Source organism: Marmota marmota, unplaced genomic scaffold (genome assembly GCF_001458135.2).
Source record: "Marmota marmota marmota unplaced genomic scaffold, marMar, whole genome shotgun sequence".
NCBI lineage: Eukaryota > Metazoa > Chordata > Mammalia > Rodentia > Sciuridae > Marmota > Marmota marmota.
Genome location: NW_025999960.1, coordinates 17,896,963 through 17,921,542, shown reverse-complemented (window position 1 = coordinate 17,921,542; position 24,580 = coordinate 17,896,963). Strand labels below are relative to the sequence as shown.

General features: G+C 51.8%; 2 protein-coding genes across 3 annotated transcripts in view; one reads left to right on the top strand and one right to left on the bottom strand.

Annotated features, from left to right (window-relative positions):
* LOC107148653 (keratin, type II cuticular Hb3) overlaps window positions 1-24,580 on the top strand; it is a 31,529-nt gene that overhangs the window by 2,695 nt on the left and 4,254 nt on the right. Inside the window, exons 3-9 of one of the 2 annotated variants that reach the window (XM_015493392.2) lie at window positions 718-778; window positions 905-1,000; window positions 1,612-1,776; window positions 1,991-2,116; window positions 2,390-2,610; window positions 3,290-3,321; window positions 3,814-4,269. In XM_015493392.2, the coding sequence (XP_015348878.1) occupies window positions 718-778; window positions 905-1,000; window positions 1,612-1,776; window positions 1,991-2,116; window positions 2,390-2,610; window positions 3,290-3,321; window positions 3,814-3,965 (853 nt within the window). In that variant the 3' untranslated portion in view covers window positions 3,966-4,269. Of the gene's footprint in view, window positions 1-717; window positions 779-904; window positions 1,001-1,611; window positions 1,777-1,990; window positions 2,117-2,389; window positions 2,611-3,289; window positions 3,322-3,813; window positions 4,270-24,580 lie in introns of those variants that run through there. The other variant, XM_048802772.1, reaches the window with a different exon arrangement.
* Window positions 11,300-16,234, bottom strand: LOC107148744 (keratin, type II cuticular Hb6). The gene is made up of 8 exons (XM_048802774.1): window positions 16,015-16,234; window positions 15,334-15,394; window positions 14,523-14,618; window positions 14,162-14,326; window positions 13,835-13,960; window positions 13,341-13,561; window positions 12,187-12,219; window positions 11,300-12,053 (listed from the first exon to the last, which is right to left on the bottom strand). Exons 4-8 carry the CDS (start codon window positions 14,273-14,275, stop codon window positions 11,873-11,875), a joined length of 675 nt encoding a protein of 224 aa, XP_048658731.1. The 5' UTR covers window positions 14,276-14,326; window positions 14,523-14,618; window positions 15,334-15,394; window positions 16,015-16,234; the 3' UTR covers window positions 11,300-11,872.

The window sequence follows — 24,580 nt, the reverse complement described above, 5'->3', positions numbered from 1 at the left end:
ATCCCAGCAGCTCAGGAGCATGTAGCAGGAGGACTGCAAGTTCAGAGCCAACTTGAATAACTTAGTGAGACCATGGCTCAAAATTTTAAAAATAGAGTAAAAGGGCTGGGGATGTATCTTGGTGGGAGAGCACCCTTGGGTTCATCCCCAGTTCTACAAAAAAAAAAAAAAGGCACTCCTTCTGAGGGTGCAGCCACCTTCAAGAACCTTCTCAGCCATGATGTCCCCTGGCCCACCACACTCCTACACACCCACCCTGTCCTGGAGCTGCATGCCCACACAGTAGGACAAGGGCAGGCTCTACTTCCCTTGTCTCCTCCAAGGGGGAGTGACAGGGAGGACTCCCTCTACCTGCTGCACAGTCATAGCCAGGGAAGGGCTCAGAGGAAAGGAAAACGGAGACAAGGGGAGACAAACGGCCACCTTCCTCTCCCCAACCACACGTGTGTGCGCGCACATGCCCACGCACACCCCCATCAGCACAGTTTCCAGTCCTGCCCTCCTGCCTTCACAGAAAAGAGTCAACACAGGAGTGGGTGCTTCCGTGCCCCAAGGGAACCAGTAGGCCTGGACCTATAGCCTGACCTCTCCTGGGCCCTGCCCATTTCTTTTGGAAGCAGGATGAGCAGGGGGAGGGCTGGCAATCAGGCCATCTGTAGGCATGTCCAGAGCCAAGGCCCAGAGCCGGCAGCCAGGCCCTGTTCTCTCACCCACCAGGTATGAAGAAGAAGTCACACTTCGGGCCACGGCCGAGAATGAGTTCGTTGCTCTGAAGAAGGTGAGTATCTGAAGCCAACCCACCTGGAGGCCACACCACCTATCCCCTCTGGTCTGACTCACTGAAGCCACATGCCAAGAGTGCCCCAGAAGAGCTGGCCTCACCACCCCTTGTCACCCCACACAGGACGTGGACTGCGCCTACCTGCGCAAGTCAGACCTGGAGGCCAACGCGGAGGCGCTGACCCAGGAGATCGACTTCCTGAGGCGACTGTATGAGGAGGTAAGGGGCTCTCAGCCAAAGTGGGCACTCATGTGGCTCCATGGAGTCCTTGACCCTTGTCCAGACCCCTTCAGGCTTGAAACAGGCCTGACAACTGAGACCAGGCTCCAGGGTGGAATTTGGGGGAGAGGAACAGAACCCAAAGCAGACCAAGTAGGCAGAGGCAAGAGGAGGAGCACCCAGGACACTGTCTGGGAAGCATCCTGTGTCCTCCCTGAGGCAGCGGGTGCAGCACAGGCCACAAGGGCAGCAGATAGACTCAGCCATTTCCCTGGCTGAGGGTTTTCTCTGACAGGCAAGAGTCCACCTCCATGTGGTTGGTCAAGGAGAATGTAAACGGGCCCCAAACAGGGTCTGTCCCCTAGGAAGATCTAGGGCCTGCCAGAGGGTGGGAGCACATGAACCTGAATAATTCCAGAAGCAAGCACCCAAGAAGCCGTTGTCGTTATCCCTAATGGGGACTTACTCTGTGCAAAAGTTATGGAACTTCATTAGGGGGGTTTCTGCTCCAAACATGGCTCTGGATGAGCCAAAGAGATTATGGGCATTATTAGCAGGTGGGAAAAAGCCCAGATAACTCAGTTGTTCTTTTACTCCCTCTCCTCCTACAGGAGATCCGCATTCTCCAGTCCCACATCTCTGACACCTCAGTCATCGTCAAGATGGACAACAGCCGAGACCTGAACATGGACTGCATCGTGGCTGAGATCAAGGCTCAGTATGATGACATTGCCAACCGCAGCCGCGCTGAGGCCGAGTCCTGGTACCGCAGCAAGGTGAGGGGCTCAGGACCCCTGCCTTGTGCATGGGGCAGTGGGAGGGAAAGCGTACTCTATGAACAAGGCCTCTTTGCCTGGGGACTCTGATGCCCTGAGGTGGTGAGGGGAGGACAGACAGCTCTGAGGTTGGGGCCAGGGCAGGGCTGGCTGGCTGGTTACACAGGCTCAGTGTGCCCCATGCTGAGCCTCAGAGCATGTCTGCCTCCCCCAGTGCGAGGAGATGAAGGCCACGGTGATCCGGCACGGGGAGACCCTGCGCCGCACCAGGGAGGAGATCAACGAGCTGAACCGCATCATCCAGAGGCTCACGGCCGAGATTGAGAATGCCAAGTGCCAGGTATGGCTCTCTGTGCCCAACAGCAGGGGGGCTGGGCCCTGCCCAGTGCCACACAGCCAGGCTGTGCCCTATGTGGGCCTCACCACTCATTCTGCAGCCCATCTGCCTGACCAGGTCCCCAGCGTGGTCAATCTGGGTGGTCCAGGTGAACAAGGCAAGAGGGCCTGTTTCTGGGCTGTTCCCAGCTGTGAGGAGACCCTGGGTACATCCAGGCAATGACATATACACACACTCAGGGACCATAACCTCCCCTGTTCTCCTCTGGGTCTCTAGAACAACAAGCTGGAGACCGCAGTGACCCAGTCTGAGCAGCAGGGTGAGGCGGCCCTGAGCGACGCCCGCTGCAAGCTGGCTGAGCTGGAGGGCGCCCTGCAGAAGGCCAAGCAGGACATGGCCTGCCTGCTCAAGGAGTACCAGGAGGTGATGAACTCCAAGCTGGGCCTGGACATCGAGATCGCCACCTACAGGCGCCTGCTGGAGGGCGAGGAGCAGAGGTGGGTCCACCCCACCCGCCCCAAGAACTACTTGCGTAGACCTGTCACCTCTAATTCCTAGTATCTCAGTCATAATCCCGAGGACTGGCCCCAAGCTGTGCTCTTGACTGATTAGATTCCAGATATCACAGGTCTGAAACTTGGGCATGTTCCTTCTCATCAGACAAGGCCAGGGCCACTGTGATATCCAGAGCCCCCATGTAACCCAGGGCCCTGCTAGGATTAGAACCTCAAGCTCCTGAATATCGGTTCAGAACATCCTCAAGACTTCCATCCTCAATCTTCCAAGATCCACACCCTGCCTAGTTTCTAGGAGATCTCTTGCCCCACAGCAGAGTTGCTAACCAGACTCTAGTGATGACCTTGTGTGCCCAAGAGGACCTTCCACTCCTAAAACTTGGCCTATCCAAGTCTACTGGGTATGGTAGTTCAGGCTATACACCGTGCAAAGACAGCCAGATGAGGGCAAATGAGAGTTGAAATCCAGCCGTCGCTCTGCTTGCTGAGTAGTCTGCCTCTGCACTTCTGCAAGTGCCCAAAAGACACCTTTTCCTAAACTGCATGAAGACAGAAATGTAAATCAGAAACAGCCCCAAGCTGCACCACTCCAGCACCTAAGGGAATCTCAATCTTATTCTGGTTTCTTTTCTCTTCCCCTCCCCACCTTGTCCCCATTCAGGCTGTGTGAAGGCATTGGAGCTGTGAATGTCTGTAAGTATCTTGAGCCCGAAAAGGACAATTTTAGGTTGAGCCACAACAAGGATCTCCTGACTAGGGGTATACAGAGACCCTGGGGAAAGCATTTGCAATAATCCCCCCAGTAAAGGGGACAAGACTGGTCACGCAGCAGGAGAGACTGAAGTTAGCTTGCAGGAAGAAACTCACACATAACTGAGGTTGAAGAGGGAAAGAAGATGTCACTGAAGGAAGGGCCAACTGATGTCACTCAGTGTAATCCTTGCCTTGTATAAGTGAGAAAGCTGAGCCCAGAGAGAAGGAGGGAGTTGCTCAAGGCTCAAAGCAGATCTGGACCAGAAACCAGACCTCTTGGCTCCCAGGCTAGGGTTTCCTCCACAACTTCAGAATTAGAACTAAAGGCTTCATGTGGCTTTCCCAGGAGGGCTAGACATATTAGACCAAAGAAAGATGGCTGGCTGGGGCGGCCACCAGCCAGGCCTCCTGATCCTACTGTCCTTCCCACAGGTGTCAGCAGCTCCAGGGGCGGGGTCGTGTGCGGGGACCTCTGCGTGTCCGGCTCCCGGCCGGTGATAGGCAGTGCCTGCAACACCCCCTGTAGCGGGAACCTGGCAGTGAGCACCGGGATGTGCGCACCCTGCGGCCCCGGCAGGTGTTAGGTGGTCCGGAAGAGCCAGGGAAGCCCCTCCAGCCTGCCGGACCTGCCACCGCTCCTCCTGCAACTGAGAACAGCAGCACATCTGTGGCCTCCCCCCTTGCGTTCTGAGAACGCACCCCGGCTCCTGCCCACCGCCACTCCTCTGCCCCTCCTGTCCTGCTGCCAGGAGTGGATCACCCCTCCCCTATCTGGTCCAGCCCCTGCTGGGAGAAGAGCTTTCCCTCCCTGGAAGGAGCAGGGTGCGAGTGCTTCCCACGCCTCTCTGCCCTCTGGTCGCCTATTTCCAATAAACTGTGAGGCCTGCCTCTGTGTTTTGCTTACTTTCTCAGAGGGAATCCATACCCACCATCTGGTGAGCACCTGGCCCAGCCATAAGGCCTGGGGACCACGGTCATTGTGGCCTGCCCTCAGCTTGGGCACCTGTGGGGCCTGCCCTCCCAGGCCAGGCGGTGTTCTTGGTACATCTACCTACAGTACACCTGCCAGCCTGGTTTGGTTCCAGCTGTCCTGAGGGAAGCAGAGGAGGCCACTGGTCTGCTGGAAACCTTTGTGTGTGGCAAACGTGTGTTTGGTTCTCATCCCTCCTGGGCACACACCCCACTTCTTCCCCTCACACCTGCATTCTGCCCCACAACACCATACCCACCCACAGCAGTAGCCACCAGATGGGCCAACAGCCACCCTGTATCTATCCGGAAGCCACACACCATTGTCACTGTCCTCCCCACCATGCTGCTCATCAAACAAGAGGAGATGAGATCCTTGACCCTGACATTCCCCATCCTGCCCTCCACACACACACCCTCCTCAGCTCCCAAAAGCCCTCAAGCTGGTAAGAGGCACCGTCCCTAGGCCCCAGCTGCCTGCCCAGCACCCTGTCCCCACATACCTAGGAATTTCAACCTCAGCACTAAGAGGATCCCCTGCCCCCTCTGCCTGACCTCTCCTGTGCTCTGGAACTCTGTGGAAGAAGAGCTGAGAGGCCCCTAACCCCACCCTCCAGGAACAGGTCTGGGAGAGCCCTGGTGAGAACATTGCCCTCCTCCTCATCACCCCATCCCATCCTCCCCCGCCCTCTTCCCCTTCTCCTTCTTCCACCTGCCCCGCTCCCCACCCATCTCCCCTGCTGTTCTTCTCTCACTCACTATCCCCCCCTAAGGCCCTCCAGGCTCCACACCAAGCTCCCTGTGCTCCCTGAACCCCTCCCAGTCCCCTAAGCTTGGGACTTTCTGTTTGACAGGCCAGACCCTCAGCTCCTCCCAGCCAGCCCTGCTCACTGGCTCTCCTCCGTCCCATGCCACCTCCCCTAAACACTCGCGTACTGCAGGGCCCTCTCACCTCCCCCACACTGTCCCTAGGCAGCCTTGAGCTCCTGCCTGATCATGCCTCCAGCTGAGCTCAGAGGTCTGAGGATCCTCCACTGCCTCCCTGCACCGCTGCAGACTGCCATGCCCCAGTTCCCACGGGACAGCTCCCTTGGCACTCCTAGACACACTTGGAGCCCATGACCTCCAAGCTCACCTCTTCCCTTGCCCTCAACAGAGCCCCTGCCCGTCTCCCCTGCCCAGACCATCAGCACAGTAGGCCCCACAGCTCAGCCAGAACCAGAACCCAGATCTATTCATGCCTTTTCCTCAAAACTAGTTAGCTCCCAAGGGCCTTCCCTTCCTGCCTCCCATACACCTCTCTTACCCGCTCTCCCCTCTCTTCCTGCTGCCCCATCCTGGCCCAGGCCACCTCCATCTTGCCTGGAGGCCCTCTCTTCTTCCCTTCCAGCCCCTGCTCCACAGCAGCCAGAGAGACCTTCAGGGAGCGTGAGCATGACCTTTCCATGGACCCCCAATGCCATCAGGGTGACCCAGACTGTCAAGCATAGCATGCCAGCCCTACCTACCTGGTTCTGACTGACCACTCAGAATCTCACGGCTCCCCAGTCCCCCTGCTCCCACCTCTCTCCCCTGCTCTGCCTCATGTTGTAGGGACAGAGGGGGCAAGGCACCAAAGATAGGAGGAAACAGTTTTATTTGGCTGCAGCCAGGTTCAGACGGCACAGTTTTTGCTGTAATTAATTAACCCCCTGAACCCCGAGTTCAGGGAGTTTCAGAGTTTTATACCCAGCGTGTAAGGGGAGGGGCTCAAAAGTTCACAGTCTGCAGAAGTTCACATAAAAGCAGCTTTTTCTTTCACTGTTCTGGGCAGGTTAACCCTTCAAGGACAACACCTGAGAAGGGGAGAGCTTCTTCTCCCCTTTCTTTCCTCCCTCTGCCTGCTGTTACCATGGAGCCCATTTGTAACTTATCTTAAAAATGTAGACATCTCTGGGAAGCCCAGCTCAAGGCCAGAGACCTTGTTTGCAGAGTTCTACAAAGTACTATACTGGATATGTTTGTAAAAAACTAGTAAGGGGTGTCCAGCACCTGGAGTGCTGGTATCTTCCCGGCCAGTGGCCAAGTAAACAGGGCGACACGAAAATAGGAAGTTTATCTACATTTTACTCTTTTGCAGAGACTCTTTTGCTGACAGTCCTAAAATCAGCCATGGTGAAGAGGGCTTTTCTGTGGAGAAACGGGTGCCACTTCACTCAGAGACCCTGGACACAAGTCAAATGACAGATGGGACCAGAAGCTCTCTCTCCAAGGGCCTCTGGAGTGTGACCTTGAGAAATGGCTCTGATTCCACTCTGGGCTTTACCACTCCCTTCCCAGAGACCTAAGGAGTCCTAGTCTCGGGGTAATCACAGCACACCTGAGGGGCCCGAGGGGCCCATTCCTGTGGGAGGTGATGCACCTTCCTTCCACCCGCAGGCCTGAGGGCCCAGGCAAGACCATGGCTGCAAACTCTCCATCTGTTAGAGCCTCTGATCTGAGTCCTGGGCCCCGCCTCCTCTCCACCAAGAGGAAGGGCACTGCCACAAGCCCCAGTTTGTTTGGGGGACAAAAAGAGGAGCACCATTGGAGGATTATTAGCCTGGGAAAGTGGGTGGGTTTCTAGAGGAAGCAGTGTTGACTCTGAGGCCCACAGGAAGATCAGGAGTCCACACTGAATCAACAAATAGTGCCTGAGACCCGCTACACACCAAGACCTGCGGTTACCCGGGTTTGGGTTCCCGGAAGTGAGGAAAATGATCAGCGATGCTGTCCCTATCCCTGAGGCTTCCGTGTTACAGCAAAAGGTTAATGTGGGTAAGGAATGAGCCAGAAGGGAGAGGCGAGCTCCGCAGACCGGGAACAGCATGTGAAGAGGTCAGTTAGACAAAGAGCCGGGAACCCTCCAGGCAGTCTGATGAGCTCAGCAAGGCCAGAGGAGGCTGGGGGGCTGCTCTCCAGAGCCCCCTAGAAGCTTAAAATGCTCCAGCTCACCCCATAAAAGTTCTCTCCTTCCTCCCAGGGCGTTTCTCAAGGACTCTTCCTTGCTGGCACTTTCTTGGCCTGTCACCTTGCGTGGTATCAGCCATGGTATTTCCCATGCACTTGGTAGGTGTCGGCCAATTAGCAAGGCCTTCTGAACTTCACAGAGAGCCAATTGTCTCTTCTCTGAAAGTTCCCTGATGACTGTGAGCCATCCGACCATCAGTGCCCTCTGTGCTGGCAAGCCTGTGGTAGGGACAACTCCTGAGCAACAGTCCCTCCACACCTGTCCTGCTCACGCACCAGCTGAGGCTCCTGCACATCCAAGGGGCTGGCTGGTGGTCTAACCCCCACTCCACATGGATGAACTAGCTGAGGCCCCCAAAGTGAAGGGCCTTTATTGTGTTTGGAAAATGACAAACCCCAAAATAGTGTGGCTGGGGAAGAAGGAATGAGGGAGAAGGCAATACATTGATCCTTTCCCAATACATTCTTTCCCAGGGACAAGACAGGCCCCAGGGAGGAGATATCCATCAAGTCTGGAATGACAGTCTCTGGAAAGAAGCCAGAGCATTGATCCTTCCCTAAACAAATCCTTCCCCAGACCCTCCAACTGGCCCAGTAAAGACAAATCTCAGATACTGACCACTGGCCCCAGGCCCCCTCCATCTCGCCCAGCAAAACAGATTCCAAATGCCTAAGTGCCTAAACTGACATGCTCATTAATTAAGTCACCTCTCAGTGTAACCTATGTAAGTGTAAACTCCCCATTTTGCCGGTGGCTTATTTTCCACCAGGAAAGTGGGTCCATCAGAGGCATGACTCCATTCCCGAATAAAGGCTTTTGCTGATCAGTGAAGTTTGAATCCAGCCCAGTCTTCTTGTGCTAACAGCCTTGACCAACTACTCTTGGTGGCAAAGCCAAGATGAGAATCCAAGCCTCTTGACTTCCAGTCTTCCCTCTTTTCCTACTGCCTCTCTCTGCCCCCTTTCTTCAGAGGCTCAGGACGCTGTTATGCTATTTCAGTAATAATAATAACAACAACGATGAATGCCAAGTTTCCAGTATTCTTCAGTGGCACGCTATACTCCAAACTTGTATCCATTTTGTCTCATTTAATCCTCCTGTGGTGGCTGTCTTTAGGAATGGTCTCCCAACAATAGTTTCCCTCTCTGCCCCTGCTGCTCTTCATAGCAAAGATAAAACTCATTTCTCCTCCTCTTGAATCCTGGCTGGCCCTGAGAATTCTTTGACCAATGGAACAGAATGTGGTGGAAGGGAGATTCTGTGCTCTACAGAGCATTAGAGAGAGAGTGGATGAAATGGGGTGACCAGATCACCCCTAGAAGCACAATTTACATTTACAGAAAATGCACTGGTAATGGAGAACCTTTCAACTGCATGCTCAGATTCTGGTTTTCTGCCACTCTCTCTATAATGCTCACAAGATTCCAACAGGTGCTATTGTAAGAGAGCTTGTAGGAGCCATTTTTTGTTGATTTGTTTGTTTGTTTGTTTGTTTATCTTTTAATTTGTTTCTCTGTTCTTTGGCATTTGAAAGGGTTTTAACCACTGGGGCACAGGTACACACTCCTATAATCCCAGTGGCTTGGGAGGCTTTAAGGGAGGAGGATCATGAGTTCAAAGCCAGCCTCAGCAACTTAGTGAGGCCCTAAGTAACTCAGCAAGACCCTGTCTCTAAATAAAATACAAAAGAGAACTAGGGATATGTCTCAGTGGTTAAGCACCCCTGGATTTAATCTCTGGTACCAAAAAAAAAGAAAAAGAAAGAAAGGGTTTTGACCAGTGTGGTACCAGCTTGCAATCATGGAAAGAATGTTAAAATAGCGCATTGAGGTTCTTGTTTTCATCCCCCTCTATAGAGTGCTCAGAGGGTGCCAATAGACAGTATTGTAAGAAGGTTTTTAGAGTAATGCTGAAATGGAGGTAACCAGAACTGTCCTAAAGTGGCACAAGCTTGAGTTCATAGAAAACATGTTGGTGATGGTGAACTTTTCCAACACCACACATAGGAATGTTTTTGCAACCACCCTCTTTATAGTACTGATGACAGGTGGTAGTACCTGGAGGAACCCAGAGGCCCCTGGCTATCACCCCAGCTGAACTCTCGGCCAGTGGACACCACCAAATGCCAACCATAAGAGTGAAGCTATTTTGGACCTTCAAACCATCCCAGAGCCCTAGCCAATCATAGAAAGCCAACAAATCACCCATCAACCTACACAATCATGAAAAATATTGTTGTCTTAAGCCACCAAGCTTGGGGCTATTTTGTTATGTTGCAATAGCTAAGTGGAAGAAAAGTTGGTACCTGGTCGTGGGGTTCTGCTATAACAAAACCTAAAGCCTGTGGCATTGGCTCTGGGAGTTGGCATCAGGCTGAGCCTGAGTGTCCTCAGGAAGACAAGTCTAGCTAGAGTGTGGGGAAATTACCAATTAATCCTTGAAAAAAGGCCTAGGGATAGAAGCTGTTCCTTATGTTTATAGTTCCTATATGTTTGGTTCTCCGGGGTTTTTTTAATACTTATTTTTTAGCTTTAGGTGGACACAATATCTTTATTTTACATTTATGTGGTGCTGAGGATCTAACCCAGTGTCTCGTGCATGCTAGGCGAGCGCTCTACCACTGAGCAACAACCCCAGCTCTGTTCTGTTTTTTTCCAGTGGATCAAACTCAGGGGATCAAACTCAGGGCTTCCAGTCCTCTAATATAACTCTTTATATTAACTTTCTCTATTCAATTATTATCCTTTGATTAGATCCTGACAGCTACATCTTGGCCCAAAAGCATCACTTGAGCTCCAAGCTGGTGACCAGAACCAAATCTAGTCCTATGGGTGAGGCCATTTTTGTCCTTCCAGCCATCCTAGCACCCCAAACAACATCACACGAAGGAGAAGCACACAGCACACCGACAGAGCCATGAGAAATGATAAAGTATCATGCCACACCTCTCCATCTGCATGATTTGTTGTGTGGTTAGATGTCTGAAACTCTTCCCTCCAGCCCCCTAGGCATCATATCCACAAAGAAGCTTAAGCCCAGCGAGGATGACAGACATGACCACAATCACAGAACTAGCAGGTGGCTGGACCGGTGTTCAAACCAGGTCTGTATGAACCAAGCCCTTTCAAACACCTTGTCTCACTCAAAGAGCTGAGAGGGAACTCAGGAATACTGTCCACCCTCTGTCACTCTCCAGTCAGGAAACAGAAGGAAGATCAGAGTGGAAGCCATTTGCCCAAGTGACCCTTGTCACAGATGGCCATCAGAATTCTGAATTAGCAGCTCAGTTCTCCTGACTTCCATCCCAGAGCTCTGGCTATCCCCCCACCCCCACCACCGCCCATGGCTCTCACGACTTCCCTTCCACTCTCTCCTTCACTCACACACATCCCCCAAGGAATGCCCTTGGGTAAGGGGACAGTATTGCCATAGTTGAGAACCTCTAGGACATATTTGGCCATATCTTGAGACATATTTGGTTGTCAGAATAGGGAACAGGGGAACACTGCCAGCGTCTAGTTCTAGAAGCCAGCAGGACCACAAAGTGAACAGGGCACCACGACCCCACCCCCAACAGAATTACGCAGCTTGCAATGTCAGTAGTGCTGCTGCAAGCAACCCTGGATTAGAGAAACCCACAGTCCCCTTGAGTCTTTGTTTTTCCCCAAGTGCCCAGTTTGCTTGCTCAAGACTAGCTGGACAGCACCTTCTGCAATCATGTTCACCTACTGAAAATACCTAAGTGGATGGTGAAGTTCTGAGGAAATCTGTGGCAGGGTCCACCTATCAATCACAGCAAGGCCCACCTATCATAGCAGGGCCCACCTATTAATCCCAGCAAGTTCCACCTATCCATCACAGCAGGGCCTACCTATTAGGCACAGCAAGCCACACCTATCAATCACAGCAAGTCCCAGCTATTGTAGCAGGGCCCAGTCACTTCCAAGACAGCAGGTTTGATTCGCTACAATTAGTTTATTGGAGGCACAGAATGAGACAGACAAACGTGCAGGAAGGCAGCTGAGTCATTGGCTTTGTAGAAGTTTCTGCAGGCAGCCCAGGAAGGAGGTACTCTCCCTCCCTCCCTTGGCCAGGTCCCTCACAGAGTTACAGGAAAACCAGCAACAATGTTCATTCCCATTTGCATTTCCAGGTGAAAGCACCTGAGCAACCTCCTGCAAAGGGCAGAAAGGGAGATTCTGGGGCCGGCCCTGTTCCTCCAAGCTCTGGAGAAGGGGGTCAGGCAGGACCAATGAATCCAGCAAAAAACAAAAGGCGGAAGAAAAGGATGAATCCTTGGGACAACAAACTACTGGGAAAGGTTACAGAAAGAGACCAAGGCGCCGCCCCTGCCTCCCGGGGCTCAGGGCGCCCAGAGGGGAGCAGGCGGGGACTAAGTGTAGGGTGTACACATCAGACAACCAACCGGCTCGGGGAGGCCGGCAGTGGGTGGTGCGTTCCGGTTGCGCGAGGTCCTGGCTGGGCAGAGGGTGACGGTGGCCTTCGATTGTAGCTTCCATTGTAAGTGGCCTCCTAGCACTTCCTACAGCCGCCGCTGCAGGCGCCGGCCCTGGCGCAGGGGGCGCAGGCGTTGGGGGTGCCCACCACCACGTTGCCGCTGCAGGGGGCGCTGCAAACTCTGGTGTTGACAGCAGGGGAAGTACCGGAGACACAGAGATCGCCACAGGCGACGCCACCGCGGGAGCTGCTGACGCCTGCATGGGGGAGAACAGGGAGTCACGCGTCAGGCACAGCTCCAGCCAGGTGGCTTTGCAGCGAGCGCGATGCCCCCTCCCCAAAGGTTCGGGCCTCCCTAGCTGGAGAAAGGGGAGGGCTCGGACTACTTACATACGTTCACGGCGCCAACGCCCTCACACAGCCTGTTGGGAGATGAAAAGTTGACAGGTCAGTACCGCAGGAAAGGCTCCGCAATCAGCAACCAGGTGCAAGGTGTGATTCGTGGGCCTCCCTTTGGGGACTTGCCAGGGGAAAGGAGTAAGAAACCAGCAAGGGGAGCCCCAGATCCCCGTCACCACGTGGGTGCTGGAGTCGGCCTGCAAGCACCTGCAGTCCGCTGCCCGCTGCTTATTAACTATGCATTGTGAGTTTTAACCTTTCTGGGCCTAGGTTTCCTCATCAGGAAAATCGACTCCCATACATGCAAAGCTTAGTACCCAGCACTCAGTGAGCACTTAAGAACTCTTCCCTGCAGCAGTTTCTAGGTTCTGATTTTTGTAAATGTATTTGAGGGGGGACAGACAACCTCCCACCCAAATAAACAATTATGGGACAAAACTCAAAGGAAAAGATTAAGCTCTAGTTCTGAGAGTCTCTCCTTAAGAGGCTGGAGCTGTAGAGCTGTCTTCTAGCCATGGGCAGTCTGAATGACCAAAGGATCTTTTCCCCTACCTCCATCCCCACCTCCAGGGCAGGCCAAAAACAAAACTCCTGAGAGTAAGTCAAACTTGCCACAAGGGACAGATCCTGCTCTTGGTCTACCTCAGCCCCAGGCTATAATGGAAGACCATTTTGGAGTATTTTATTATGATTACAGTAGGTAAGCAAAGTTTGAAGGGATTTCCTGCTGAAGCAGGCTTTAGGAAATAAATCAGAATTCCCAGGGCTAGGGCAAGAATTAGGCAGGACCAAGCTAGGTAAGAGCCGTAATCCTGAATGACACAAAAACCAGGACTGGGAAAGAGGGAGTGCCATTCAAGGAAGATGACCCGAGGTTAAGTTAGACTCTCAGGAACAGACATAACCCTACATATACACAACTCTGAATTCAGATATATAAAAGTCGTCAATCCCATATCACAGCCTAGGTAAGCATGACATTCAGATGGGGCTAGATCAGACTCAAAGGACTTACACAGGTTTCCTGTCCAGCTGCAGGTTGGTGAGGTGTGGTAACGGAGGTGGAGAGGTGCTGGGAGTGTGAGGGACATGGCATGCTGAGAGCCCAAGCATGATTGGGGGAGTAAAGAGTTATGGGACCCACCTCTGCTCCTCGCCCTCCAGCAGGCGCCTGTAGGTGGCGATCTCGATGTCCAGGCCCAGCTTGGAGTTCATCACCTCCTGGTACTCCTTGAGCAGGCAGGCCATGTCCTGCTTGGCCTTCTGCAGGGCGCCCTCCAGCTCAGCCAGCTTGCAGCGGGCGTCGCTCAGGGCCGCCTCACCCTGCTGCTCAGACTGGGTCACTGCGGTCTCCAGCTTGTTGTTCTAGAGACCCAGAGGAGAACAGGGGAGGTTATGGTCCCTGAGTGTGTGTATATGTCATTGCCTGGATGTGCCCAGGGTCTCCTCACAGCTGGAAACAGCCCAGAAACAGGCCCTCTTGCCTTGTTTACCTGGACCACCCAGATTGACCACGCTGGGGACCTGGTCAGGCAGATGGGCTGCAGAATGAGTGGTGAGGCCCACATAGGGCACAGCCTGGCTGTGTGGCACTGGGCAGGGCCCAGCCCCCCTGCTGTTGGGCACAGTGAGCCATACCTGGCACTTGGCATTCTCAATCTCGGCCGTGAGCCTCTGGATGATGCGGTTCAGCTCGTTGATCTCCTCCCTGGTGCGGCGCAGGGTCTCCCCGTGCCGGATCACCGTGGCCTTCATCTCCTCGCACTGGGGGAGGCAGACATGCTCTGAGGCTCAGCATGGGCCACACTGAGCCTGTGCAACCAGCCAGCCAGCCCTGCCCTGGCCCCAACCTCAGAGCTGTCTGTCCTCCCCTCACCACCTCAGGGCATCAGAGTCCCCAGGCAAAAGAGGCCTTGTTCCCTTCCCACTGCCCCATGCACAAGGCAGGGGTCCTGAGCCCCTCACCTTGCTGCGGTACCAGGACTCGGCCTCAGCGCGGCTGCGGTTGGCAATGTCATCATACTGAGCCTTGATCTCAGCCACGATGCTGTCCATGTTCAGGTCTCGGCTGTTGTCCATCTTGACGATGACTGAGGTGTCAGAGATGTGGGACTGGAGAATGCGGATCTCCTGCAGGAGGAGCATGGGGACATGTCAGAGGCTCCTTGAGACCAGAGCTCAACCCAGCACACCAGTGCCCAACTTCTCAGACTCCCTTGGCCCCCAGACTCTGCCTGATCACACAATCCAGCCTGGAGCCCCAGACACAAATCCCTGTCTACCTCCCCACTCCCTCTAGCCCTCTGCTCGGCCTAGCGACCCTCACCTCCTCATACAGTCGCCTCAGGAAGTCGATCTCCTGGGTCAGCGCCTCTGCGTTGGCCTCCAGGTCTGACTTGCGCAGGTAGGCACAGTCCACGTCCTGGGAAGATGGGGGGTTGAGCTCAGAGGGTCCCTGAAGACTGTGCCTCCAAATTCCTCTCTCCTCTTACCCCTTCCATTCACACCAGGGGAGAAGGATCCCTACTGTCTCTACCACCAAGCCATCTCCTGCCTTCTGACTCTCCCCAGATGCACCCAGCAACTTCCTCAACTGTGACAACAAACCTTTGGTGCCTTGGACATGGCCCACCTGCCTGGCAGGACCCCTCCCACCTCTCCTTTTTACCTCTCCTGTAGGAAGCTTGCCCAGGGGACCCCTCAGTTCTGCCACCTGGTCCTTCCCTAACCCCCAGCAGTCTCCCAAGTAGCCCCCTGACCACTCCCGGTCCTACTGCATCATCCCTAGACTCTGGGGTCAGATCTTTGCTTTTGTCATCATACTTTCAGCATGCCAACAGACCACACCACCCCCAACAGGCAGACTAAACTCCTGGACTCCAGGGGACCCCAGCCACAGACCTCCTAGGCACCCAGAGGTCAACACAGCCACCCCCTCGCCCCAGGGCGGGTGCGAGGGGTCATTTCCCTTGTCACAGCCCTAGGTGTGCCATTTGATGGTCTGCCTCTCTAGCAACTGCCCATCCTGATGTGGAGAGGTCACTGCACCCACCCTGAGGTTGAGCCCCCATGGTGACCCCAAAAGAGTCTGCCCTGAAATCCCCCATGGCTCTGCTTCCCTCAGCCATGCGACTCACCTTCTTCAGAGCCACAAACTCATTCTCAGCTGTGGCCCTCAGAGAAACTTCCTCCTCATACCTGAGATGGGAGAGAGGGGAGGTGAGGGCAGGGCAGTGTCCACAGACCCCACCCCACAGGCCAGCCAGGGGCTGGGGAGGGAAGCCCACACCGCTGGCCCCAGCCGCCCTGCCAAGTCCTTGCTGGTTGGAGTTGGGGTGTCTGGGATCCTCTCTCCACTCTGAGTTGGGGATGGAGAGGGCTCCTGTGGGACCTTCCAGTCCCAGTGCCAAGGCTGCACTAAGGTCCCCTCAGGAGGTGGAGAAGGACTCTGGCCTGACCCCATTCTGGGAGTGGACACTATGGCCTCTGGGGTACTGCAGCCAGCGCCCTCTGCCATGGTGTCAATCCTAGCTCTGCTGTGAGGTGTCATAGACCCAGAGGAACTCAGAACTGAGCACCAAGGCAGGGGGCCACCTAGTGTGGCCTCAAAGGATGGAAGGCTGAGGTGGGTGCAGAGCACTCCAGGCCTCAGGGCTGCTCTCAGGCAGGTGTGGACGGTCACAGCTCCATGAACAGGTCCTGCACTCCCTCAGTCTGTGCTGGGCCACACACCCTCCCTGGGCATTCTCATCATCTGTGCCAAGGGCTCTCCCAAAGCCAGTCTGTGCGGGAAGGGACACCAGAGCGGCCCCACTCACTTCTTCTTGTAGCCCTCCAGCACCTCCCGCACGTGGTTGAGCTCTGAGGCCAGTCTCCCGCTGTCAGCCTCCGCACACTCGGCCTCCCGCCTCAGGGTCTCGATGTAGCCCTCGAACAGGGGCTCCAGGTTGCTCTCGCAGCACTTGCGGTTCTGGTAGAACTGCAGCTTGGTCTCCAGCAGCTTGTTCTGCTGCTCCAGGAAGCGCACCTGCCATTCGGGGTGGTGGAGAGGATGGATCAGGGGTCAGCCAGCTCTTGGCATGGGGGTGATTGTTTGAAGGGGCCTCTGACCCTGGAGCTCACCAGAGGTCAGGCAGAGGTGGGCCCTGAGAACAGGACAACTTCTCCCTTTCCTGATCCTGATCCATGGTGGGAACCAGGGGCTGGTGTGGATATGTGCCTGTTCTCATGTGAGCCCAGTTCCCCATCCAGNGGGGGGGGGGGGGGAGGTCGGTGCCGCTGTCCATGGTGCTGATCTGACCGGCTCAGAAAGGTTGGGCCAGCACATCAGATGATGTAGAACCTGGGGTGTGCTTGATGGTCTCCCTGACCCAGATGGTCCCTTTCTGCACCCCAAAATCCCCACATTTACAAAAGTATCTAACTTAGTCTCTCACACAGGAACCCAACGCCTTCACACCTGCTCCCAAATCCTTCCCTATACCTATCAAAACCTCTCTCTCCCCCCTCTCTCTCATCTCTCCCTTCCTTCCATCCTTCCCTCACCTCTCACTTCCCTCCCTCTCACTGTCTCTCCACTCACTGGCTGCCTTCCCTCCACCTGTCCTCAGGTACTCATCTGCACCTTCGCTCATCCTCACAGGAACATACGTGTGTACAGGCTCTTAGGTCATCTGACCAGTCTATGCCATAAGGAGGCATGCCTTCCCTTGGGGTCTTCCACAAGGTCTCGGGGGAACACAGTGGCTCACTGATCCCAGGAGTACCCAGTTATTTCCACCAAGGCTTCGAGCAATGACCAAATATCTACATTTCACTGCAGGCCTCTGTGTTTCCTCCAAGGTCTGGGTGAGCCCTACTTCTACATACCATTGCATACCATTGGCTCAGAATACTAAACCCCATAGAGCTATCTGGTCCAGCCCCCACCTCACTCCCTGAATCCTGCTACTTTCCATGTTCTGCCCTCCTGAATGCCCCTCCATGCACAGCAGTTTGTCATTAACCTTGACAGGTGTCAGAAGAGATCCAAATTGCTGCCCATCCAGTGTGGACCTGAACTTCCAATGACTGAGTAGGGGCCAAGGCACTTTCCTGACTAGCCCTGGGGGCAGGACAAGGAGTAAGTCACTTCACTCTTCTGGGAAGTGGGTTAAGGCTTTGCCATGCACTGGACATTTACAGAGATGTGTACATACTGCACAATTTTCTTTTTCTTCAGAGCACTATGCATATGGGTTTTTTTGTTTAAGAGGCAATTTGTGGGGCTGGGGTGTAGCTCAGTGATAGAGCACTTGCCTAACACATGTGAGACACTGGGTTCGATCCTCAGCACCACATAAAAATAAATAAATTAAATAAAGGTATGAAAAAGATGCAATTGGCTCTGGGGCAGTGTTTTGTTTGTCTTATTTATTTATTTATGTAGAGTTCATGTTGTGACCCACCAATGAGAGCAACCAGAATTTTATTTTAATGAACTAAATTTTTTATTTTAATGAACTAGATGAAACAACATCAAATAAAATAGAATAGAACAATATCAAAGTGCTTTATATTGCTTCCTGTGTAACTCTTGTTCCATAGTCTCTGGGTTTCAATTGTGTGTGTGTGTGTGTGTGTGTGTGTGTGTGTGTGTGTACACTCAGTCACTGTGTAAATGAGGATAATAATAGTGCCCACCTCATAAAGTTGTTGTGGGGATGAAAGGAATCCATCTGTGCAGAGCTCTTAGAACTGAGCCAAACGTACTCCAAGTGTGCAATCATTTTTGTTTTTGTTGCTGCTGCTGCTGCTGCTGCGGCCATGTTGGCATGTTTGATGGATTCACCCACCCACATTCCTAAGCCATCTATGGTCAGTTAACATCAATGATGCCTGTTTTTAAGTACTAGTAAGAGGACTGAATGCAGTAATGTATGGGCGATGCTTAACAGGACACCTGGCACAAAGAAAGTATTCAGTGAATATTATCTACTGTCATTCTACCACTTGGGCCTGTCCAAGGGGCAGAAAAAACTGAAACCTTTTACTGTATTCATTTCCCATATCCTGGGAAAGAGCCCAAATGCCCCTCCTCCAATCCCCAGTCCAGACTGAATGCCTCAGTGAGGCCCTTTGAGAATTTATCACCCTAACCAAGAAAAAAATGTCATTCATCCCTGGACAACCACACTAGTCGAAAAGAAGTTTGGTTAATCTGAAAATCCAGTAATTGGTGAATAATTCATAGATTGTATTTATTATGTGACCTTAACTGACTATCAGCAAACCTCAGTCATGAATCAAAAATGTCATGCTCACTCATCTTGACCCCCAAACCTCCTGATCTGTGGGTAGCCAGGGGATACCAGGGGGCTGAGAGTAGTAGGTGCCCTTGATAATCCATCCAAGTGTAATGAAACGCCAAGGAGAGCAGGAGAAGGTCAACTCCCACTGCAGCTGGACAAATGGAAGTTGGAGTTGAGGAAGAACTTCCGAGAAGCTCCAAAAAGAGTTTGTACTTAGGGAAACTTTCTATCAAAGAAAACATCCCTGCCGGGCTGGCCATCTTGTTGAAGAAGATATGTCAAACAAAAAAACCTTGCTATCTGGACATCAGTCCCTTCCTTCAGCCCAAGTGGACTTTGTGCCTGGAAAAAAAAAATGAGTAAAGTGGAGAATTTTATCATTAGGAAGTCCTTGTTCAGAGCTCCCGTAAGTCCAGCCTTTCTGGTGCAGCCTGTTGTGAGGTGGATTCCCCAAAATGGAGGATTGCTAAGACCGGATGTCACCTTCCAGCTAGGGCATTCAGGGACTCGGTGTCTGATATGATATGGGGGCTATCATATGATATGATAGGCTGGATCCTCTCTTAATTTGGGGGGGGGAAGGAGGCAGTAAGGGAAGGAGGGAGATGCTCTGGGTCTGACAGGGAAGACAGACCCACATTCACAACAAAGGCCAAATGTCTGGAGAGGGCTGCTTTCAGATGTTCCACCAGATGTTAAGGAACTCAACGACTCTGCCTGTGTCCATTCAGGGACAGTGTAAAATGCAGCTGGTCTGACTGGAACAGCAGGGAGGGCTCCCGGGGAAGAGTGAGGACAGGCCTTGGTAAGGAGGCAGTCAAGACAGTGTTGGCAAAAGGGCATGCACCGGCATACTTCAGAGACTGGGAGCAGGCGAGACCCGGCCAGGGGTGGATGGAAGGGGAGCCTGCAGGCCGTTGCGGGAGTGGAGGGGGCCGAGAGGTACTGTGACAGAGGAGGCAGAGAGCTGTGAAGCAGGGCCAGTGTCATCCTTGAGACTGTTCTGAGACTGCCTGCTGCGAGGCAGCCTGTGGGCCGTACATCTGGAGGATACCAAAACATTTGCCTGCCAGGCTTGCTGGTGTCCAGGGGGCTGTGTCCTCTCTAACCTTGCAGTCTTGGCTGTCTGTGGGCAGGCCAAGTTCCAGTGAGGGACACTGAGGGGGTAGCAGAGTGGCTGTTTACAGAACAGCAGAGCTACCAAGCTGTCGCTGGGGGGTTCACCTCAAGTCTAGCCACTATGCAGGCAGTGGGTTAGTGAACTGGGGAGACATTCAAGGTAGAACCCTGCCTCCTCAGCCAGGAGAGCCCACCACACTGGCCAGTTATCCATCAGAATTCACCAGAGGGGAGTCCCATTGGATAAGGAGCAAAGGCCCTTGTAGGAAGCCTGGGTGGGGCTGGACACTGAGCTCTGCCTCCGAGAGCCCTCCCACCAACTAGGCCCCGCGCCTACCCCAGCCCTTGCCCCGGCCCTGCAGAGCTCACTGCTATAAATCTGGAGCTCAGGTTGCCCACCACTCCAGTAGGTCTGGATCTTGCCCTCCGTGCTGGGCCCCTTCCCTCCTCCTCCTCCCTTGCTTTTCCATCCCTGGAGTGTCCCCCTTTCTTCCATTATCCCCTGGATCTTCTCCCATTTTTCCTCCGCGGTCCCCCAATCATCTCTCTCCCTCCCATTCTCCCCAACCACTCCCCGCCACAGGCATCCTTTGTTTTTTTTCCAAGTGACCCTTTAGAGTAACAGTCTAAGTCTAAGCATCTCCCCTCCATTTTCCCTAGAAATCCTCTCTCCCCTCCATGCCTCTCTTTCCCTCCCCCAGCATACACCCCATCTCCACTCTGCCCAAGGCCTTCAGGATCCTTGCCTCCGTCAGCTGGCTCACTTTGTCCAAGGACACATCCCTGCTCCCTTCACTCAAGTCCCAGCAAGGAACATCACCCCTCCCCATCCCCACTCCCAGGAATGGGCACCCTCTGCTCTGCTTCATTTGGTCCCCACCCCATCTGACCACAAAGCTTGATAAAATTGGCCACCAAACTTTGATGGCTCCATTACTCAGCACTTAATATGTAGCTAGTACATTTTAATCATTCAACAAATATTTACTGAATACCTACTATGTGCCAAGCCCTTGGAACATAAACAAAACTTTTGTACACATTGATGTGATGCAGTCTTTGCACTTCTGTCCAGGGTCTGGGCCCACATCCAGCTTTTTTTTTTTTTTCCCTAACTGAAAGCTCATCAAGGACAAGGGTGAGTTCTCCTCCACCCTCTAGTCCTGAGTCCCAGTGGCACCCTGCAGGGCCTTGGAGACGGCACAGGAGAAGAGATGACTGAGTATGTGCTTGTGTGTTACACACAAACACCACCAAATGGGTGCTACAATTATTGATGGCAGGCGGCGGTCAGATAGAGGCACAATAGGACAAACTCATCCCTTCTACAGGGGTCCACAGCACCAGGCTGTGTCAGTTCTGTCTCAAACTCACAACCTGAGCAATTTTTCAACCTCCCCAGGCCTCAGTGTCTAAGAACACAGGTCTCAGGGGGTCATCAGTAAAAATCATGTAAGTCAAAACACATTGGGTTCTCAGAAACATATCTAGTATGGAGAATGATAAACATCTAGGATGATGATGATGATTTTGGTACTGAGGATTGAACCCAGAGGTACTACTGAGCCACATTCCCCAGCCCTTTTTAATATTTTATTTAGAGACAGGGTCTCACTGAGTTGCTTAGGGCCTCACTAAATTGCTGAGGCTGGCTTGGAATTCTCCTGCCTCAGCCTGAGCTACTGGGATTACAAGTGTGCACCACTGTGCCTGGTTTAGGTTGTTATTTTTTAAGTTTGGAAGAACATTCATAAAATAGCATTCTACTCTGAAGATATACTACTTCCACAATTTTTTAAAAAATGCACTCCAGAAAACCTCTCGCACAGATGCACCAGAAGACACAGAAAAGATTGTTGGTGCCAACTCTGCTCACCATACAGAACTCGGGAAACACCCATGAGCATATGGGGGTAGAAAGGTGAATAACTCTGTTCTATTCGTACAATAAGCACTCCATGGAGAAAGCCGAGCCCTGCAGCCGCAGGAAGCAACCCTGAACAAAAGAAACCAGAATTGAAAGAAGACTGCAGCATGACTCCATTGATGTGAAGTTCAAAAACTGGGAAACAAAATAATACATCATTGAGGGATGCTTACATTGATTCTAAAACTATAAAGGAAAACAAGGGATAATTAAACACAAAGTCCAGGTGAGGGGTCACCCTAGCCAGGAAGGGGGAAAATACAAAAAGAATGGGGTATACTACATAGGAGGCTGCTAAGATTCCTGTATGTGGTTTCTTCCTATAGGGGCAGGTACACACCTCTACAGTCTCCTGTGTGTTGACATATTTCACAAAAATGATTTCATAAAATTAAATTTTATAAGAATAATTTTAACTTTTATAAAATACCTATACACTGCCAGAGATAAGAATGGTGAGTCTCTAACCCTCCCACCACCACCACCACGAGTTTTTCCACTTGAAGAAAACAGGTTTAATGGAAATTTTATGTCTTCAAAAATGAGCAGCAATCAATAATTTGTGAAGTTTTATGAAGTGGTGTCACATCTGAGTTTCTTCATATCTCGTTTGAAATTGTTTCTTGCGTCTTGAAAAATTGCTTAGCCACGGCCAGTCATTAGTAATTAGCTTGTGCTTATGCATGGCATTTTTATAACGAGTTACATGGCAGAAAAAGTCGAGTGTGTGAGATGCACCTTGACTCAGCATCCTCAGGACACCCAGCCAGCTGGTTTGGGGAGACACTGCTGTCTGATGGTGGGCATTGCCCAGAATTGCAGATGAGGGTACAAAGAGCTTCAGAAGTATTGGCCCAGCTGCAACTGAACACATAAGGTAACAGCAACTGCCACATCCTCCTCTAGATGATCAGGTGACCCACAGAGTCTGTGACCCCATATCTATCATGTCACAGGCCCCCTCTGAATATTGTGCACAGACACACTGAACCCTGCCCTGATTTTCCCCTTCCTGCTCTTTCCCACCAGCCACCCCCTTGCCCCTTCCCTATGGCACCTCTGCCTGCCTTGGCCCCTCAGGACCATGAGTCAAGTCATTTCACAACCCTGTTCTCTTCAGTTTAATGCATGCCTCTGTATTTTATGCAGTAGTTTTTCTAGACCTGTTCAGTATGGGTGGTTCATGGGTAAATACGACATAGTGCAATCTATTACAGGTCTAGAAATCCCAGAGGTATCCCAGTAGCTAAAAGTGATGGTGTCCATCCCCTGCCTGCCCTGCACAGCCAACCCAACTCCTTCCTGTCCAGCCTTCAAACAGCACCAGGGTGCCCCCTGCCACTCACACCCCTCATCCACTCCTAGTTCTTTTTTTTTTTAACTTTATTGGTTCCTTTTGGATATACATGACATAGAACCCATTTTGATATAGTTATACAAGCAAGGAATACCTTATTCTTATTAGAACTCCAGTCTTGCAGATATTTACACTGGTGGGATTCACTGTGCTATATTCATAGATTTACCAGGAAAGTTATGTCAGATTCATCCACTGTCTTTCCTTTTCTTTCCCTGTCCCCCTCCCTTCATGCCCTCCTTGTTCAATCCCCTCTGATTCTGCCCATCTTCCTGATTCTCCCCACCATAAATCTAGAGATATCCCCTCCTAAACAACTTTATTTATAGGGAGTAGGAAAAACAAGGGATGTCATTGCTTGCAGGTGAGAAAGCACCCATATCTCCTGGCTCTAGCCAGCCATGAGGCTATGGTCAAGTCATTTAACCCCTTTGCACCTCGGTTTCCTCATCTGCAAAATGGAGGTAATGGTACACCCTTCATTTTGTTGATGTGTGAATTAGAGATCACTTAGGTCATATAATGATGATCATATAGTACATAAACAATAAAATACCCTTTTATCATAATAGGATGTATGTTTCCCTACAGAGTCCTTTCCAACTGTAAAGACAAAAAACATATTCAAGTCATCCAATTAGCATCACCAATCTGACATTTTATGCTTCCTGGGCTGATATAATATGATATAGCATCTTTTTAAAAATATTTTTATACCTTTATTTTGTTTACTTTTTTTTAATGTGGTGCTGGGGATCGAACCCAGTGCCTCACGTGTGCTAGGCAAGCACTCTGCCACTGAGCCACAACCCCAGCCCCTGATATAGCATATTTTATAAAATGTTTAATTTAAAACTAATCAAGAACCCAGCCCAATATTGTCCAAAACAAAATTATGGGATGGTGAAAATGTTCTCCACCTGTGCTACCAATGAAGTAGGCACTAGTGGTGTAATTGAGGACTTAAATACACAGAGTGCAACAGAAGAACTTGATTTTCTATCTACTTAATTTTAACTGATGCAAATTTAAATAGCCACTTGTATCTATTACCTACCATATCAGCAAACCAGTTGTAGATCCAACTTCCAATTTATAGAAAACACAAGGGAGAAAGCCACAGATAAATCACATAAAATCTATTTTTAAAAAATCTAGGGCAGCCTGAGATGGTGGCACACTCTGAGTCACCAGTGACTCAGAAGGCTAAAGGAGGATTGCAAGTTCAGGGTCAGCCTCAGCAACTTAGCAAGACCCTGTCTCAAAATAGAAAATTAGGACTGGGGAGGTAGCTCAGTGGTTGAGTGCTTGCATGACATGAATGATGCTCTGGGCATCACAAAAAAATAAACAAATCAAATAAAAGGGGCTGAGGGTTAGCTCAGAGCACTCCTGGGTTCAATTCCATGTAACACACACACACACACACACACATACACACACACACACACACACACACACCTAGGAACAATTAGGAAAAATTGAATATGGGGTGGATAATAAGTGGTGTTTGAAATTATTGTTAATTTTCTTACATGTGGAAAAAGTACCTTGCTTAATCTTAAGAAATTTGTGCTGATGGGTCTAGGGTGTAGTTTGATTAGTGAGCACCAGGCCCTGGGTTCAACCCCCAACATATCTCTCCCTCCCTCTCTCTCTCTCTCTCTCTCTCTCTCTCTCTCTCTCTCTCT

What these genes read in the sequence shown, in the direction of transcription:
- LOC107148744 (XM_048802774.1), bottom strand. Translation starts at nt 14,275, where the DNA reads ATGGACAACAGCCGAGACCTGAACATGGACAGCATCGTGGCTGAGATC. An exon ending in AGTCCTGGTACCGCAGCAAG is followed by an intron (nt 13,961 to 14,161) that starts GTGAGGGGCTCA and finishes TGCCTCCCCCAG; the next exon opens with TGCGAGGAGATGAAGGCCAC. An exon ending in CTGGAGGGCGAGGAGCAGAG is followed by an intron (nt 12,220 to 13,340) that starts GTGGGTCCCATA and finishes ATCTCCCAACAG; the next exon opens with GCTGTGTGAGGGCGTTGGCG.